At 44.7% G+C, this 20,957-nt stretch overlaps 1 protein-coding gene across 1 annotated transcript in view; it reads left to right on the top strand.

Moving 5' to 3' along the window:
- NFAT5 (nuclear factor of activated T cells 5) overlaps positions 1 to 20,957 on the top strand; it is a 796,538-nt gene that overhangs the window by 350,306 nt on the left and 425,275 nt on the right. Inside the window, 1 exon segment of the mRNA XM_085638738.1 lies at positions 7,976 to 8,148. Coding sequence (XP_085494864.1) covers positions 7,976 to 8,148 — 173 coding nt within the window.

Here is a 20,957-nt window from a genome sequence, read left to right as displayed (position 1 = left end):
GGGATCCCGGAAGAAGAAAGAAGAATAAATGATGTTATATGAACAGATCGATGGATTGATGAAGATTGATATCTCCTAAGGGCCAGTAGGGGACAAGGAGGGAATGTGGAAATATGGATTTTTATGGTCGGTTATGTCCCCTATCTTGGACCCCAACGGTTTCATGTATAAGTCACAAGTACATGTATGTTCCCTCCAGTTCCAGTTATGAAGACGCAAATACATGTGCGTCCACCGTCAACATGTCCTCTTTCAGATCCGCCATGAATGGGCCGGATATTCTATTCCTAAGTATGAAAGGCCACCGGCTTTATATGGTTCATTTATCCCATTTTACAGTCCAGGCGAGTAGGCCCTGATTCTGCCACCAAGCCTTTTCTTGCCTTCTGCCTCTGAAAGCTCCAGTCTGAGCCTGCATCTGTGACCATGAACTTTGTCTTACTCCCTGCGCGGCTAACGGTGCCTGATCCAGCCCGTAGCCTGCCAGAAAGCTGTACTTCACCTTCAAGATTATCTCCTCCGCCCCTCATCCGATGCATTCCTGTCTAGCAGTTTAGGTAAACATTCCTCCAGCTACCGTGCAAAGGGGCCAGGCCTCGCTGTCCTCATGCAAGTAATTCATAAACCCTGTTACCATGGAATATTCCTACCCCCTCGCATCTAGTGTAGACACTTAGACGCTTGTACACGCACTAACAGTCAGTATAGTCAGTATAGAATAAGATTCTATCCTAAGAGACCTCTCTTTTTGGATAACACAGTTCTTTAAACATAGGATATTAGATATGATTTGGGATTAGGTTGACATAACCCCAGACTTTTGTCTCCACATGTAGAGCTAAATGTCAAGTCCCATTCTCCCCCTAGTTGCACGTCAAATCACACGTCATGCTGCTGCGCGCGCATCTCTGCCAAGTATTTTTGCTGACATTGCGAAATTCTTTCATGGAACCACCCATTTGTGACATCATACCTAATGACGTTCTTTAGTTACGCCTAGTTACACCCATTTTAGTTACGCATGTATATCTTTATCTCTGTTATCAACTGTTACGCCTCCTGCATCTGTTTCACTGTAATGCCTCTTCTATAAAAATGATTACCTGTCAATAATGTATGGTCCTTCACTTCCTGAACCTCCGTGGTGATGGAATATGAAGCCAACAATTCGAATTGTTATTGGAATAAAGCCCGTTCCGAATCTCTAATACCACGGATTCTGCCTCTTATTTTACTGAGCTATTCTTATTAATTTTCCGCATCAAATTAAGTACCGGTAATTAAATTATTTACCACACTGGAGTAGGAAGGGGACGGAGGGGAGCCTCTGCGCGACACACAATCGATCATGGCCGCCTTCGCTACACACTATGCGTCACTCTATACCACTACCAGAGTAGGTACCCTGGAAATGGAAGAATATCTGAAGGAGATCACTCTGGGATGGCTGCCGGATTATCAACGAGAGTTCTTGGCTGCGCCCATTGGATTGGATGAAATCAGGGATGCCATAGGGCAGATGGCATCCGGAAAGGCGCCGGGTCTGGCGGTTTGCCCATAGATTTCTATAAGGCTTATGTGGACATGCTGGCACCAGTGCTTCGGGAGGTCTTCCTGGAGGCACATGAGACCGGGACTCTCCCTCCGACAATGCAGGAGGCTTTAATCACCTCTTTGCTTAAACCTGGGAAGCAGCCTCAATCCTGTGACTCCTACCGTCCCCTTTCCCTGATCAACTGCGATGCTAAGATCTTGACTAAGGTTCTAGCTAATCGCCTGAAGTTATTGATGGAGGGACTGGTGTTATCCGATCAAGCGGGATTTATTCCCGGCAGAGCCACTTCACATAACCTGCGTACACTATTCTCGATATTGCAAAATGTCGACCCTGGCTTACCAATGGTGGCAGTCTTTTTAGACGCCACCAAAGCCTTTGACTCATTGGAATGAGACTACCTCCTTTGTATACTACGCAACATGGGGCTACCCATAGGATTTATGAAGTGGATTATACCACTTTATCATAAACCCAAGGCAAGGGTCAGTGTTAACGCCCGGATATCCGAGGCCTTTATGATCTCACGGGGCACTCGCCAGGGATGCCCCCTGTCTTCCCTTTTATTTGCTCTGGCCATGGAACCTCTGGCTGCCAGGCTCCGGCAACACCACCGAGACAAGGCTCTGTGCTGCTTCCAGTGACACGTACTAATATCCCTTTACGCGGATGACATTACGCTGTGTGTCAGGGATCCATCCGTCAATCTTAACCCTATTTTCAGGGAATTTATCCGATTTGCTATAATGTCCGGTATTAACATTAACTGGGGAAAATCTACCATACTCCCTCTCACCGCGGCGGCGCAGCTCTTCCCCCTTGACTATCCTTTGCAGTGGTGCGACAGTGATGTCAGATATCTGGGAATAATGATCTCTCGTGACCGAGAGGAACTAATGCGGATGAACTATGGCCGTGCAATGGACCATATTCAGACGTGCGTTACAAGATGGATCACGCTCCCTCTCTCCATGGCGGGCCGAGCGTCCCTCATTAAGATGGTCATTCTCCCAAAACTCCTCTATTTATTTCTAAATATCCCTTACCACCAGGGCAAGACCTTTTTCAAACTCTTGCGTTCCGAGCTCATCCGGCTGGTTTGGGGAGGAAAGCGACCTCGGTTATGCTGGGATACTTTGATTCGCCCATTTGCTCAGGGAGGTTTTGATTTACCGGATTTTGAACTGTATTATCATAGCGCACAGGCCCATTTTGTTTATTATTGGATTCATCCTCCCCCTTTTATGGCCCAGGTGGCGGTCGAACATTGGTTGGCGGCGCCCATCCCGCTTGAAGGGGCATTATTTAGTAAACCTGAGACACAGGCTGCATATCAAACGCCTATCTCCAGCTCCATTCTAGCCTGGCGGCATATTGCGAAAAAAGTCCAGACGTCGCTAGTTTATTCCCCATTGCTCCCACTGGCGTACCACCCTTCATTACCCCTGCTGCAGGAACGACTGTTTAAAAATGTTATAACCAAACTTAAAATTAAGACATGGGGTGATCTTTATCAGGGGGGCCGTTTTCGTTCCAAGGCGCATATGTTTGGGGACCAGACACCTACACCCATGGACACATTTCTGTATATCCGCCTACGCAGTGGAATTCAAGCGGTGACTGAGGTGTTCCCTGACGAACCACCAACGTTGGAGCCACTACACCAGCTGCTCCAAGCTGACTCCCCTGCACACACAGTCTCTAAACTGTATCACTCACTGCACACCTCACTAGTCCCTGGGCCTTGCAAAGCGCGCACTAGATGGGAGGAGGAACAGGGCACACTCATAGAAGACGAGCTTTGGAGCTTCTGCTGCCAACAGACCGAGTAGATCTCTTCCAGCAGCAGATTCAGGCTTATTCATTATAAATTCTTGCACAGACTTTATTATACTCCCGCTCAACTGTGCAGATTTGGTCTCAGGGAGGATGACCTCTGTGGGCGCTGTCGCGCGCCAGCAGTGGACTTTTTACATTTAGCTTGGGGATGCTATTACATTACTAGAAACTGGCAGCAGGTTTACACGGGCCTTTCCGAAATGATTGACACCCCGTTGAGTCCATCTCCAACACAGGCACTATTGGGTTATACCAAAACAATAAGGAGGCCGTACCGTAGATTCATAACTGTTGCTCTTCTGTTAGCGAAAAGACGAGTTGCCTGTCGATGGGGAAGAGGTAGAGCCCCAAAATTTAAAGAATGGGTACAGGACATGATACACTGTCAGGATACGTTACTCAGATATGACACCGTCGCTGCTAATACAGGATCTGAAACCTAATCCTAGCTGATAGCAAGGGGGTTGGCCTTGTTCAATCCTGCTTTTATAGGATTTGGGTTGGACGTGTGGGTGGTGCTGTGGTACCCACGTAAGTGCGTTTATGATATTGTTTATTATAGGGATATGACTTGCACTGCCACTGCGGATGGGGACGCCGGATATCGCCAAGCAGCGTTAGGCTCGGACAGGTTGGGCTACCCCAATATTATCGTGAATTACTTCTCCACAAACTTATGAATATAGAACTGTTACTCTTTGCATAACCGAATGTGATGAATATGATGATTATGAAGCACTGTCACCTCGTTGTACGCTATGTGATAATGTTGCACCTGATAATGCCAGCCTATGATACAGTTATGTATGTTTATCAGAAAATGAATAAATAAAGTTTTTTTTAAAAAAAGGAATACATTGTATCCAGACAACTGCTAACACCAGAAATGGCCCACACATCAGCAGAAGAGGGGGCAGGGGCCAGAAAAAGAAAGATCAAATTTAGTGAGAGGGAACTCGAGTACCTCATTGAAGAGGTTGTAAAGAGCCATGACAAGCTCTTTGGGAATCCCTCACTAAAGGTCCCAGAGGCAGAAAAAAGAAGGATCTGGAACTGGATCAAAACCAAAGTCAATGCTGTGGGTGTGACACACCGCAGCATCGAAGAGTTAAAAAAGAGGTGGTATGACCTGCGGAGCCGTGCCAAGGAGAGAATTGCACAGAGGCTGAAGGAGGCGAAGAGCACTGGAGGAGGACCCTCAACAGTCCCGGACAACACAGCCCTGGAGGACCTTGTGGAGGGCACAATCCTGCCAGAAGCTGCAGTGGGAGTGACGCAGATGGATACATCCGGCGCGGCCTGCAGTACACAAGGTAAGAGGCACTATAATATACCCATCAGTGTAAATACTAATTGCGCCCATACAGTAATAAAAAGGCAAGCAGCTGTAATCAACACCAAGGCCACAGTTCACATACAGATACTAATGCATCATGGGATTTGTAGTCCCCTGAACCAAATAGTGAGTCAAATACCACATTGTGTGGCCATTGTGCCAAAAATGCTTTACAGACAGTGATTACAGACAGTGAGAACTTAAGAGCTAACGAAATCATCATGTTGCTAAACATTAGCACAAACAAAATTTAATCTTGCACTGTTTCACACCACAGGTGCAGAGGAAGTAGACACTGATGAGAGTGAATGCAGGGAGAGCACACAGACCACTGCAGAGACTGCCGTTGCCATACCAGTCACACCTCCCAGCACATCCCAGGCACCCCCAAGACGCAGGGCTACAGTCCCTCCTCTTCAGCCAATGGAGAGCATTCCGGAACCTGAAAGGGCACCTGCACAAAGCCTGCCTAGTGTCAGGACCACCACCACCACACCTCAGACACAGGTCCAGATGACGGGAAGTCGCAGGTCAGGGGGCCACATAGCAGCACAGGAGGCGTCGACTCCAAATGTCTGGGGAGGTGTGGAGTCGCAGATGCTGAGGGTGCAGCGCCAGCAAGCACGACACATGGGAGCCATCAACCTGCAAATGTCGAAATTGAACAAGAACATTTCCACCATGGCAGATCGTGTGAGTGAACTGACTCAAGCAGTTGTGGAAGGCAACAGGCACACCAACGCCACATTGCAGGAGCTCGTGCGTGTAATGCAGGAGGGACACAACACCGAGAGGAGGAGGCATCGGCAATTCATGGCGCGCTTGGCTGGCTATACCAGATCCAACAATAAGTTGTGCAACGCTACTGCACTGCTGTCACGGAGGTCGGTGGCAATGCAGATTGACATGGGGCATTGTTGTGGGGATGTGCCCAGGGCCCTTGGCCAAGTTACCACTGCCGTTGAACAGCTCCAGGCTGGTGCTGGTGGCCTCAGCAATGTCACTGGAGATAAGGGGAGTGAGGGGGCATCCAGCCTGAGCAGCATGTCAGCGCAAGTCAGCACTGGCAGGAGGTGTAGTACACGTCGTTCGACATCTACACTTGCACCCATGGGTGGGTATGCCGATGCAGGCGAAAGACGACTCGGTGTGCGTGGGAGGAAGCGCTGAGCACACACATACCTCCGGACAATTAGCCAGGGTGGCGTAACCATGGTCAGGACAAACAGAGGGACTGGGAATGAAGTCCGAATCCTTATTTGATTTGTGCCTTGGTACATGCTGTGAATGTACCCTTACGCTACGTCTATGTTTAGCCACACAACAGTCCATGTTCACGTGCTAATAAAAACTGTGCAGGTAAAGAATGATAGTTTCTGTCTCATGATTACGTACCTCTGAAGTAATGTTGGGTGAAGTCTGCAGGTTACCTCTGCCCCTCCGCTGAGCTTGCAGGATGCGGGTGTCGTGGGTGTACAGGGGGCTGGTTGTCCGCAGTGCCGTACGCATCTATGGGTATGTGTCTCCTGGTAGCTATGTTGTGCAACATTCCACATGCTGCCACTATCCTACAGCAGGTTACCGGCTGGTACAGCATCGCACCACCAGTTTTGTGCAGGATGTGGAAGCGACTCATGAGCTATCCAAATTTCCGTTCAATCACATTACCTGTCCTGGTGTGTGCTGCGTTGTACCGCTGCTCTTGTTGGGAGCCTGGGTTCAACTATGGAGTCATGATATAGTTCCTCACGGTGTATGCACTGTCACCTACAGGGTAGTGTGCAAAGTGTTAGTGTCAGGTATGCATTGCCATTTCAGAATGAATTTGTGTGCATAAGTATATTGTCTTACCTAGCAAGTCTCCTTCGCCATATTCCCCCCTGAGCAGGCGTGTGTGTATGCCAATGTATCAGAAGATTTATGAATCATGGGTGCTCCCAGGATATTGCGCTACGATATCGGTTATGATGTTTTTCACATTGCACACTGCTTGGACATTGATGGAGTGATACGATTTCTGGTTACGGAAGATCTACTCATTGACTGCTGGTGGACATATGGCTACGTGGGTGCAATCTATGCATCATATCACATTAGGGAACTGTGCAAATCGATATGAATGGAGTTTTGGTGGGTTCAATTCCCTTTGGGTTGTGGGGAAGGTGATGTGGTTGTGGATCAGAGTCATCATGGCAGCCAGGAAGGATCTAAAGAACCGTGAGAGGGAGCCTTGTGATACCCCTCCCGCTACTGCCACTACCCCCTGGAAACCTCCTGATGTAAGTAGGTGCAGGCAACATAACACCTGGACATGGGTAGGGATGGCATGGGTCCTACGTGTCTGGCGCTGCATTAGTGTTTCAAATTCAGCTATGAGCTAAAGTATCATGGCAGCGTTAGTCCTGTACTAATCATATATGTCCTCATCAGTGTGCCACAACAGAGTGATGCACAGGTGGAATATCCTCTCCTGGATTCTCCTTCTGCCCTGCCCTGCTGCATGGATCCTCATCCTCCTCGCAAACACGTAGAGTGCCGCCATTGTGTGCGTTCTCTATGGACTCATTGGTCAGTTTCAATACCCCTCACCAGCTTATCAGCTGTAGTGAAATATTTTTTATTTTATTTTTTACCACCTGCTTCTGATTCCCCTTAATCTGCACTTGCTAAAATGCGATTTTCAGAGAAATCGCTATTTGCGATTTTTGATGCATCGATTAGAGATTAATTTTTGCGATTCGTTATTTGCTCACGCTTTTCATATTGTCGCTGATACGGATTCGCTATTTTTTGTTTCCCGGTATTAGCGAGTCGGTTTTATTGCGGTTTTTGGTTATTTGGTTGATGCATTGGGAGACGCTAATCGCTAATTTTGCGAGCACATTTTGGCTTGATGCATGTGCCTGATAATCACTTATGCCTTTGATTCCTTTTTATGTATAAAACCAAACCATTTGAAAAAAATATTTTTATCTGGGGAGCTTATCTAATAAATTTTTTTTCTGGGCTTTGTTATCCACGCTTCTGTATGTTCATTTTATTTAAAAACAAACTGCTTAGTGTATTTCTTTGCTGATCCAATTGCAACAATTAAGACCTGTTACTTTATAGCAGGTAAGTTGCTATTTAATATACTTGTTCTGGGCAAACTAGGTTATCTTGTGCTGAAAACAAAATGTTGCATTTGATATTTGTTAATAGTTTGGAAATTGTTCTCACCTATGTGTCTTGGTTATTTTTCGTAGTGTTGATTGTGTTGGGATTTTGAAGCTAAGAAATGCTGATGTGGAGGCTCGAATTGGAATTGCTGGTTCTAAGAAGAAAAGCACGAGGGCTCGACTGGTGTTTCGTGTTAATATAACACGTAAAGATGGGTCTGTTCTAACACTGCAAACTCCCTCTTCTCCAATCCTTTGCAGTAAGTACTGCTGTTCTCTGCTGTGTCCCTATGTGAGTGTGCTTGTTTTCTTGATGTTAATTTATTAATGGTAGGCAACAAGTGTGCATCCCTTCCAACTGCAACTATGAAGTTGCACATTTAACTGGAAAACAACTTTCTAAAGCCTATTCACAATGTAGCAAATGGTGATGTGATTAGGTACTGAGCATTCCACAATCTTCTCAGGCTTGCAACACTGTTTTTCACTAAATTGAACAATGAATATTGTCTTTCTGAAACTTAAAATGTGATACTCAGTCCATCGCCAAGAAAGGCGTGTAGTTTGAGTATAAGTGAAAATTGTGTGTGTAGGAAGGAACATAATTATCTAACTTGGTTATTACATTGATATGTCTCAGTTTCTTAGCTAATGGAAAAATCTTCACATCCGTACAGAGATTACTAAACGAAAGTGAGCATTGACATTGATCGTTTTTTCGCCATTGTTTGTTTGAATGAAATAGTTATTTTATCTTCACCTGCCATCTTTATAGCTTTTATTTTTTTTATAGAGTCAGTTGCAATTAAATATAGTCCAACATTAAGGCAACGCCCACAGAGTTCAGAAACTAATTTCGTTCTCCTCACTTTATAGCTCGTTGACACAGCAATTGAGTACTTTATAAATGAGATCCCAGTGCAGGTGATGTGCACATTAAAGCCTAAACACCGGACTGTGTAATGCAATGTGTTACAAATAAAACTTTTTTTAAAATTCATCTTACAGATTAATTTTGTCTTGATATCTACCTGCACTTAATTGTTTTTCGCACTGTTAAATAAATGTTATGTTATGCACATTAGTCTAATGCTCAAGTGTCACTCATTGCATCCAAGGTGCTGTGGTAGATTACTTGGTGAAAAAATTCACTTGTGCTACCTTATGCATGATCCTGATTAATTGTGCACTGTTTAGCATCAGTTACATTCACTGTTGACTAGTCTTTTTTTATAGAATACTAAACATTCGGCAGAACATGTAAAAAAAACCCTGAACACGTCTAAAGATATGCCTGAAATGTGGATATCGCAAAGAGATAAACCATAGTCAAACATCCAACACAACACCTTATATAGGTTGTAATACAGTAAGACAGCTGAACTGACACATAGTTGCCTATTAGCTGAGATGTTGGATGCTTCTAAACAGGATTAGCAAATTCAGTCCCGTTTTAAAACACTCAACATCTTAGCAACCTGCTGCGATCTTTTATAATTATACAGTTGGCAAAATATAACAGGTGGACAAAAAGATATCCGATCATAGGTATTCATCATTTGCGTAAATATTCACTGTAACAGGTTCAATTTTTCAGCGAGGATACAGGGTATCACCCTATCCACTCGTGTGGATATTTGTATTTCTTTAGTGAGCCGAAAATCCGAGTGGGTATTGTCCACTACCCTCTAAGAACAGAAGCAGATATTTGACTTTGAGGATATTAAGCTGCTTCTTAGCTGAATTAACACTGTACCTCTGTTGCTACAGTGTTCTGATCTAGTCGGTTGAAAGCCCTATGTTTGTGTTCTCACAGCTTGTGGGTCCTCTACTTATGACCACCTGAAGGGTAGCATCCATATTGCTGAAGTTAAGCAGTTTAAATAAATCGCTGCTCCAGTTGTCTCCTCTGGCCTGAGTGTGTAGATTAGGGTTGTACGTGTCCTCTCGATAGAACACAAGGACAGCAGACCTCAGGCTTCCAACACTGGGTAATAGAGTTTTCCATAAACTGTTCCATAAACTGACACTTCTCCTTTTCCACAATGCTTACCCTTCAGACATTGTTGCACCTCAACCTCCAGTTCGTGCCTATCTTTTTTTTTTTTTTTGTAAATCTTTTTATTAAAACTGATCCGACAACATGGCATAGTATCACAGAATCATAGCAAAGGTGGCAGCAAAACAAAGGTTCTTCAGTATACCTTAAATTTAGGAAGTAGGAGTTACACGGTGAAGGAGAGATCTTCATCTAGCAATCGGGAGGGGGGGGGGGAGAACATATGTTACCACGATATATGTTCCAAGGGGCCCATACCTTGGACCATTTACGGGGGCAGCCCCGAGCAATGTATACAGATTTCTCCCGCTGCATGCACCAATCAAGATCTTTTTTCCAGTCCGCAATTTTGGGTGTACGTGAAGCCCCCCCAGAGCTGCGCGATATTCCTTTTGGCGATCATGCAGCCGAGTGTGACCCACTGCATGGCATAATTGTTGAGGTCTGTCTGTTCCCAAATATTAAGGAGGCATCTGGGAGCTTCAGGTTGGATCTCGATTTCTAGAGTGTCACTCATGATTTCGTGTATCTTACGCCAATATTCCTGAATTAGCTTACAGTGCCATAAAGGTTGAGTGCACCCTCGTCTGTAAGACCCATCCGTCTGGCCCCCCATGTGTACCAGTTGGGGCCCTGTCACATATATTCTATGCAAGATTTTAAGTTGAACCAACCGGAGCTGCGCTGATATTGCGACTGTTTTAGGGGATGAAGTCGCCTCTTGCCATCCTTCGTCATCTAATTCAATACCATCTGCTGCCCATTTCTCTCGCAACATGGTCAGGGTGTTGCTCATATTATTGATAAGTTTCCTATACGTCAGGGATATAGCCCGGTCAAGCATGTGTCCATCTAGAAGTCTGTCCTCCAATGGGGAGCTGTCCGGTAGGGAGCATTCACCAGTTAAGACGGACTGCAGTGCATGTCGGACCTGAAGATATCTAAACGACTCATAGTCCGCCAATGAATATTGACTCTTAAGAGCGCTGAACGGTTTTACTCCCTCTGTACCCCACAGGTCTCCAATACTGGAAATGCCGATAAGGTCCCATTTGTTAAAACCTTTGGAGTTTCCCAGATAACCTAGCTGTTGCGAGTCCCAAAGGGGAGTGGCAAGCGTTAGCCTATTACTCCAGCCTAGTGATTGTGTCGCAGCGTGCCAGATCTTGACTGTGTGCTTGGTAGGCCCCGTGAGTGGGTATTTGTAAGGCTTGGAATATAGAGCTCGAGCATAGGCCCCGTTAGGGAGGATCCATCGGCATGCCTTCTATCTTAAGTCTTTTCATGCCGACCAACCTCCTGCTACTGAAGTTCAGTTAGCGGCCCCTCATCAGTCTGGTTTGAGCCTCCATCTGTCTTACCCTACCTGACCTTGTGTTCGCATGCTTGAACCTGATTTAAATTTAGTGTGTCAATACTGAATCGAAATCCGGTTCAAGCTTGTTGTATTTCCAGCGAGGTGAGGGAATTGTTTAATGCCTGTAATACATCAGAGATTGTTGGTACACTAGCTTCTAGCACAGCTGCATCACCCACTCCTCCAATATTGGCTTAGCGGGTTTGTGCATGACTTTACTCCAGCTTATTTGATTGGGTGGAACTTGCAAGCTTCCTTCTGGGCATAGTGAGGGGCTTCGCCACCGCAACAGATGTGCATTGCCCCTTAAAGGGGAGCTAGAATTGTAGGTAAGTAGTTATTCTTTCTCAGCCCCCTTCACTCCACTCGCACAGGGCTGTCCCTCCTAGGTACTCTTTACCAACTTCCTTTCTCAAGGTGCGGCAGCAGCTCCTATGTTGTGTATCAACACTACAAGCCTAAATATAGGATCTCTCTGGGCCGTGCCTAATGCCTGTGTCATTGGCCTCTGGGTCAACACCCAACAAAGTGTAAACAGAACTTGCAAAATTGCCAAGGCTACATAATCATGGTATTCCCCAAACCCACAATGCCAGATTAATGTAGGGGTACTGAGGTGACGAGCAGCAGCTGAGGTGAAACATTGCCACCCATACCCCTCTTCTACGCCGCCAAGACACAGCTTCTAAAGGGTAACACAACTAAATCTTATAACAAGTAATTTTTTTGTAATCTGAAGGTGCTCAAAGTAAAATACGTGAGGCAGAAAAGGCCCAGCACTCCAGCTACAGCCCTGAGAACCTGAGGCTTTATCTTACTGACCTTCTTGACTAAAAAGAATATATTAGCAAAGAAACTTCTTAGCATAGTATTGTAGCCTCAAACCAAGCAAAATATCATTTTAGGTTATAAAGTGATTTTAACACCATTCTAGCCATTCAAACTGATGTTTCTCTACAACTATCCATTTACAGTTTTTTCTCCCAGTGTTTTAAAAGCACGGAGAGTACAAGCCGGTCATAAAATAAAAGAACTTCGATTTTTCTAGATTTTAACACTTGTGCTATTTGAGATCCTATACATATTTATCTTCCTCAAACATATGCCCGGAAGGTAACAGCAGTGGTTGTTCCATTGTACATATAGACCCTGGATTCTTCTGACTTGTAAAATTAGATAATTTCGCAACTTCATTTGCTATATAAATTAAAAGCTGTGGGAAAGTATTCCTGGAAGCAGCAATGTCCTTGATTTTCTGTGAAGCTGATTTCGAAGTAAACGTGTACAGAACTGGTGATTGTAATATCCCTGCTTCAAATAAGATGGAAGTACATGACTGCTTGTAGAGCACTAATTTTTTTAGGCATATTAATGGTCAATCACTCCATCCTTTTGTAGCTCAGTGTGGGATTAGAGGCCAGAGCTTGGCATGGACTGCATTGTTTCTATTTGATACAGCACCAGTCCTTTAGAATCCAGCCCAAGGAATGTTCGTTGAGCGTACTTGAATGAATGAAATAGTTTTATAAAGCGCACATCACCCAAGGGTGTCTTCGTGCTAGGCAGATCCAGGCCAAGAGAGGGAGCCGCAGCTTTAGGGGGAAATGAAAGCAAAACCAGGATGACCCACCAATTAAAGTGGAAACAGCCAAGTCTTTAGCTGCTTTCTAAATACCTGCAGTGCCGGCTGTGCGCGAAGAGCCAGGGTGAGCGAGGTCCATAGCTTTCCCCCCTGATAGGCTAGCGTTCTGCCACCCCAGTTTGCTCGCTTGATTCTTGGGACCGTGACCATGAACGCAGAGCTAGATATAAGCCTTTTGCTGGGCACGTACCATGTGAACCATTTTGAAAGTAGGATGGGCCAGTCTTGTGAAGCGCCTTATGCATAAGACATGGCTTTAAAAGACAACCTCTTCTCCTCTGGCAACCAGTATAGATCATGCAGTAAGTGAGACACTGGTTTAAACGTGGGAATTTTCAGAAGTGTCCGTGCTACAGCATTCTGAAGTGACTGCAATATTTTTTTGCAGATATTTAGAAGTTCCAAGATAGTGAGTTGCAATAATCCATTTTCGATGTGATGAGGGCCATTGTCACTGTCTTCTGCATCTCAAATGGAATGTACGGGAGGACTTTTTGGAGAACGCGCAGCATAAAAAAACCTCCTGACATTATTGCATTGATTTGAGTAGAGAAGCACAGTTTAGTGTCAAAAATGACTCCCAGGTTTTTTGCCTTCTGCACAGGCTTCGGCAGGTTGCCCAACTCTGCCGGCCACCAGGACGCATTCCAGAAGAGGTCTCTTTCCCAAAGACTAATACCTCCATTTTGTCCGAGTTTATTTTGGGGCAGTTGCTACTTCAGGGTTTATTTATCACTGCTGTTATCTAACCGGTATTAAATTCATCTGGCAAATGTGTTACATGAATTGCAACAACCATGCCCAGTTTATGATCTGCCTGAGCTCAAAGCTGCGAGACTCGCCACTAAAGAGAGTGCCCCAATGAGCATCAAACGTTTTATATTTGGAGATGTGGGTCACTGTGTACGTCTTTAGCTTTTTTGCCATCCTTCTTACTCCCTGAATGCATACTGGCAGCAAACGCGTTCATCCAAGTCCATCTAGACTACGGTAACTTTGTCTATCTCTTATTCCAAAAATCTGCTGCTGGAAAAAAACAGTCATGTCATGCTATCATTAGCCAAGCTAAAGTATACAAATAATTATAGATGGAATGCTTGTGTTAATCTCAGCCAGTGGTAAATCCTTGGGGCTGCATCCGAGGCCATAATTATTTTGGACACCATGCCACCTCAATTTGGACCCAGCCATATGCACATCATTCATTTAATAAAACTTTATTAGGTCATGAGACCATAAAAGTACAATACATAAATATTACACAGCAAAAGTCTAAAATACTTATAAATAAAAAAATAGATTTTCGCAACAGTTAAAACACAACAGATCATCAATACTAACTTAGTCTCCTTCTGTCACGGGTTGCAAAAATAGCATGATACTGCCTGCTGCTCAGTTCATAATGACTAGTCTGACGATGCAAATGACCATTTAAAAATTGTTATGAAGGGGATAATGGTGAGCTGTTTTTGTTAAAAGTAAAATATAAACGAAAGACCCCAAAAAGATAAACAATATCCTAAAATCATCACAGCAGCTTCAGTTCCTTCCCCAATGTGATCTGGGTGTGTCAAAAATGGATCAGGGCTGGACTTAGGGCCTTCCTTCTAATGCCCTAGGAATGGCCCAGGAACTTCGCGATTGTGCACTCAAATAATGGTTTTGTGTCAGATTTTAGTATGCGCAGGGCTGCTCTAAAGTAGCGAGTTCCTAGTTATCTGCAAACTGAAATTAGCCATTTAACCCTTGGTTTTGGTATTTGCAGTGCAAGCGTAAAGTACGTGACCTATTGATTCAATCAAAGCAGGGCAACAAGGGCAACCTCTGGGTTGGGCATCATTACATAGCCAAGTGTTTGTGAATACGTTAACCAGGAGATTACCGTGCCTAAATTGTATATAGAGCTTCCTGTCGGCCGGCACCTTGATAAGATCAAGATAACTTTCTAAGGACCTACTGACCTTGAAGTCTCTAAATTCCTTGGTTAGTCTGCCCTGTTCGCTGTCGTTAAGATCATTCTTCTCAACCCAATCCCACTACAGCGTTTTGATTTGTTTTTTGGTAAGAGGTGGTGAGCAATTAATACTGTGCCCTGTTAGCCCAATGCTAGACATGAGGTTTCTGATCTGCTTAATCCAGCCTATTTTGTTCATGGTATCTAGAGCACAAACCTCATTAAAGGCAACTGCATATCAGGTCAGTTCTTGAGTGGTTACAAGCCTTTGCCAAAATAAGAGGGCAAAGCTTCACTAGGTCTTTGGTTTAATGCCCATATCAAGCTTTAGTGGGCAAAGTGGAGTACTTCGCGGAAGGGACACCAAGTTCCTAAGGAACTTGGTCTTGGATGCTGTGAGATCTCACAATTTTTCAAAGCCCCAGAGCTCAGCCCCATATAGGGCGCTACTCGCAGCCGTACAATTAAATAAATTCAGGGTAGGTGCAATAGGTTTTGTGTGGGAGAGGCAGTGTTCCTTCCTTAGAGCCCCAGTTACCTATGAAAACTTAAGGTAGGCCTTGTTGAGATGTTTTCAGGCCATGTCTTCAGACAGTTTAATTCCCAGGTAATCAAAGCAGCTCACACTCTCTAAGGGGATATTACCTAGACTCAAGCACCCTTTAAAAGATTTATTGGGGTTCAGCAGCATCAATTTTGACTTTGTGGTGTTTATTTCAAGGCCCCTCTCATTGCAAAATAACTTAAATTGATTCAATAGTTTTTGCAGGCCCATAGGTGTTTTGGAAACGAGGAGGGTATTATCTTCAAAAAAGAGAGTTGCGATTTTCTGTTTCCCTAAAGAGGGAGCGTCCGCTGAGATGGTAGATAAAACAATTGACCACTTGATTAATATATAGCGAAAACAGAGTTGGAGCCAGGACACAGCCCTGGCGGACCTCCCGCTGGATTTTGAAGTTCTCTTCATGTAATCTTATTAATCTTATTAACAAAGCCAGGATTTCCAGGGGCATACCGAGCATTCGCTGAGGTGGTAGATAAAAAATCGACCACTTGATTAATATATAGCGAAAACAGAGTTGGAGCTAGGACACAGCCTTGGCGGACCTCATGTAATCTTATTAACAACGCCAGGATTTCCAGGGGCATACCCATCTCCTTAGGCAACCGCCAGAACTTTTCCCTAGGCACAAAATCGAATGCTGACTTCAGATCAATAAACGCTACGTATAAGCTCCCCTTACCCAACAATACCACCTTCCAATAGAGGAGGAGGAGGCGGAAAACCTGATCTATTGTTCCCGTTTTCTGGTGATACCCCGCTTGGAGAGGTGAAATAATATGATTCTTGTCCATCCAATCCTGGACCATCACTAGGAGGGAGCGACAAAAAACGTTTTGGACACAATCGATCAGGCGGATAGCCCTATAGTTGGAAGGATTGCTCCTGACACCCTTTTTAGGTCTCGCCTACGCAGTGCGCATGTGCTGCATAGGAGAAATTTAGCGGTCGTTCAGCGCTTTTTGGAAGCATATACTCATGCTTGTGGCCGCATACACCTTGCACAAGCGCGCGCCACAAGCACGAGTATGTGCTTCCAAAAAGAGCAGGCTGCACACGCATGCCCGTAAGTCGTGCCCTTGCTGCCTTGTTTTACGGCAGTTTGGCTGCCTTTGTGTGAAACTGAATTCCCGGCGCTTCTGCTTCACTTAACTGGGTAGAGAAATATTCCTTCCGAGCCTCAACCGCTCTTTTTTGGAGCGAACCATGGATGTGGGCGCGCTATTGAACCACCAGGTTAGTTGGGAGGGTGAGAGACGCTTCCGCCTGACCGGATGAACTGTCTCTGCTGAAGTAGTACATTTTATTTTGTTGCAGATTTATATAGCGCGTATTCGACCCAATGGTATTAGAACCATCATAAGTGAACCATTGTGTGTCTGAGCGAAGGCATGGGCACTTTCTGGGGCACAATAATATACCCTTCACTATATACACGGACTCCTACTGCTTCACACCTGCCCTAATGATTTACTTCCTGGTGCACATTACATACCCCCTGCACTCTTTCTCAATCTCTTCTTGGAAGTACACACCTGCACCCACGCCTTCATGATACGCAAGTGCCCCTTTTCCTTTCTACGTGTGTATCTGCCAATCTTTTGTAGTTCACATTTCCTTCACTCTCCTCACTTTTTTCTGCCATGCATACCTGGCCCCCTCTATTCTACACACCTGGGTTTACCTTCGCTACTCTTGCCCACCCTTCCTTCCTAATGCATCGGTACCCCCTCCCTTCATAGAATATGCATTTTCCCTTGCAAACTTGTTACTTTGTTATTGTTTCATGCCGGTCTCTTTTTCGTTCGCAATACCAGATTATTCCCTTCCTTTCCTCCGTGTACACACGGCTCATTTTCCTAGTGCATGCTTACGCTCCCTTAAGTCCCTTTGCATTCTTGGCCCATTTACTTGCTGATGCCCATTTGTCTCATTCTTTTTCCCCCGTAGTACACTGCCTCTTTACCTTTCAGGCGCACACTTGCCACCCCTTCCATTGTGGTGCACATATGTTCAACATCTTTCTGGGACACTCTTCCATTTCTTTCCTGGTACACATCTGTTCCCCTCGGTTCGCATAAATCGGCTGCCTCAAGATTATGTAAACAGCATGAAGCTGGAATCCAGGTCAATAAATCTGTTGGAAATCGTTGCTCTAGGTAATTTTGAAAGTAGGAATTTTTTTTTTCCAGAATTTTCGCTGTAAAACAAAAAGTAGAGAGATGAAGTGGTAAATAATCTCTCTTAAGCACTCTCAATTAGGTTTTCGCCCTGGCCACAGTACGCGTCTGCGTTTCTGATAGTGATGGAAGAGCTTGATTTGATTTATGCATTTATAAAGCGCAACCATCACTCCGGAAGGAGCATCTTGGCTTTAAAGTTACCTTTATTGCTGGAGGCACTGGTGCCCTTATTTTAATGGATCTTAGTACGACGTTCTATACTGTGTCCCATCAGGTACCACTTTGGAGACTGAAGGGAGTGTGGCATCTCATGCGTAGCTTTGAGCTGGTTGGCTAGTTTCTGAGCTATTAGCTCTTTTCAGGTACTATCTAAAGCTTCCAAGTCATCAGCGAGGTGAATTTAGTGTGGGTTGGCACAGGGTTCTTCTGAGCCCCACACTTTTCAATTTCTATATGCGTCCTTTAGCAGATATAGTGGAAGCTTTTGGATTCGCTATAATCTCTTACACGGACAGTATGCAGATAACTGTTAGATTGACGTCTGAGAATAATGGCTGATCTAAATGCAAGTAGTGTCTTTAATCAGTGGCCAAATGGATGGACGTTAATTGCCTAAAAATGTATGGCAATAAAACAGAAATTATGGTGGTAATTATCCCACTTTATGGGGGTCGTAATGGTGGCCAACAGAATTAGATCCGGTCCCTGCTCCAACATAGATAGTGAAAAACCTGGGCATTTGGCTGGAAAACCACCTTCACTTTGAACAGCAGTTTAAACAGTGACCGCACCTTGTTTTGGTTTTCTCAGATACTTGAGGAAATTTCTCTGCTCTTTGCCAGATAAGACGGATAAAACAGTTATTCAGGCTATTATCTCCTGCCTGGACTATGGAAATGTGTTATACTTGGGAGTAAATAAAGGCTATGTTCAGCATCTTCAGACCATCAAAATGCGGAGGCCCGCCTTCCGTGGCATTTGCCCAAATATTCCCATAGTTCAAATCTACTTAAGGAACTTCACTGGTTTCCTCTGGACAAATGTATTTGGTTCAAGACCCTCTGTTTTGTCTATAGAGCTTTGAAGGGTATTGCCTCGGTCTATTTTCGCCGCCTGATCCCTCAATAATCTTCAGTGAAATATCTATGATCATCAAATTGGCGCTTGGGCCAGTTTCCCAGAGTTAAACGAGCCAAGGAAAACGGACATTCATTCATTCATTAATTTGGTTACGAAATTGTGGAATTCTCCACCCCCCTGACAAGCGGCAAGCCTCCCCACAGAGATTGGCTTCTGTAAACACCTCAAAACTCGTGTTTTTTTCACAAATAGAGTATTAAGGTGTTGGATGACGAACAATTGTCTTAAATTGAATGGCAACAAAATAGAGGTACTGATAGGTGACAGAGCACCCTCCATTTGGACATCGGCTTGGTGGCCGGATGTCCTGGGCGGATGTATGATTGAACAACTACTGCCTAAACCATGAATTCCTAAACCACGTAGGCTAAACAACGAGCAATGCCAAACTACTACATTTTTAACAACGAGGTCCTAAACCACGAAAAAAGCCACCTCGTGACTGGCCAATAAATGGCACTATTGTAATAACAATACTTCCACGAAATATTTTTACATTGCTCATTACCCATGTTCACCACTGTGTTCTTTTTAATCAGCATATTTTTGTCATTTTAAATAAAATAAATATAATAGATGATTTGAATAATAATCAGTTGTCATTTGATGATACTTAAATCAACGTATATTTGAACACCCGTCATTCCCACTCCAACGAGATGCTGACAGCCGTAAACACTGGGGGGCAGATTTACAAGCCCCTTGCGCTAAGCGCGCAGCTGCAACGCCCACATTGTGTTCTCAGCAAGAAAGAGCCGACTCAAAGGAAAATAAACAGAAGATACTAGCGGGTTACTACTCACTGGGATGATCTGTCCGCACACTCCAATGGCTTCGTGCCTCGTGAAGGTACACGAATGTGGATGTGTTGCCCAAGCTGTCCTTAGCAGAGGAGTTGCTGGCAATGCCGTAACCATAAATATTGGTTTTGCGTTGGCAGTGACAATGCAGTATATGTTGCAGGTGGTGTTTCTGGTGGACATGTAAACCCTGCCATTTCCTTGGCCATGTGCGCAACTGGGAGGATCAAAGGGGATTAACCCAATGTCATGACTGGGAAAAATAGTGTACAAGGCGCCAAAGTGCTCTTGCCACACATTGGGTGGTATATTATTATCAAGAGGGGGTGAGTTTTCAAAATTGCCCTTTCCCACAATTACCCAGAATTTCCTTGCATCTGATTGGGAACAAGCCTCCCCAAGTTCTTCCAACCTCATCGTGTCCCAATCTCTTTTTGCCTTTGCTTGTGACGTGATTTTGAAAGTATACAATGAAGTTTCGAGCCAGTTAGTCAAAGAATTTCGAGTACAGGGCACTGATGTTTGCCAGTGGTGTTGGCTCGTCTGATGGAGATTGTGTCACTGCCACGTGCGCCTTAAGGTCTCTTTTTAAAGTGTTAAGCTTGGACTCATCCTTTATGATCATGGGCCATTTGAGGTGACATTTGTCATTTGATGGTATCACTTCTTTTGTTGCAAATGTGACACGTGCTTTCTTGCCCTTATCACCCCATGGATGTTCAAATGTCAGACTTAATAGGACATGGTCACTTCCACTGTTTTTGACTATGGCCATGTCAAATACAAATGACCATAGAGTGAGGTCCACAAGTATATAATCTATATGATGGGCACCATTTTGGCCAATATAGGTCCCCCCTCCCTATTGGAACGAGTTCTTCCATTTGTGGCCCGCAGCCTATGTTCTAGAGTTAATGCATTCAGCTGTAGGGCTGCTTGGGACCATTTCTTTATTGGTGGAAGGTCCAGGGGGGGGACTGACCACAATTTGTCCTCTTCATTGGCCTCTTGAATGTCTTCCCTATCAAGGGGCTTGAATGTTACATTAAAGTCGCCACCCACAATTAAGGGGTAGACAGCTTGCCTTGCGTCCAACATCTCATCTAAGGCTTGTATAGTTGGAGATCTACCCCCTCTGGTGCTCCTTGCATTAACATTGAAAATATCGAAGCTCCTGCCTGTATTACCCTTTAACTTAACCCCAAGGATGTCTGGGTAATCAGTGGTGAGCTCTTTGGTGTCTTAGTTTAGTACGATACTGATCAGGGGTAGCAACCCTCCTGAAGGGTGGCCTGGCTTAGATGGGACCGACTATTTGTGGAGGGTCACGAATCCTAGGATGCAAACCGAGGTCAAGCTCCAGGTTTCCTGC

Source organism: Triturus cristatus, chromosome 12 (genome assembly GCF_964204655.1).
Source record: "Triturus cristatus chromosome 12, aTriCri1.1, whole genome shotgun sequence".
NCBI lineage: Eukaryota > Metazoa > Chordata > Amphibia > Caudata > Salamandridae > Triturus > Triturus cristatus.
The sequence above is the reverse complement of the archived record's forward strand: the minus strand, read 5'-3'. Positions and strand labels throughout refer to the sequence as shown.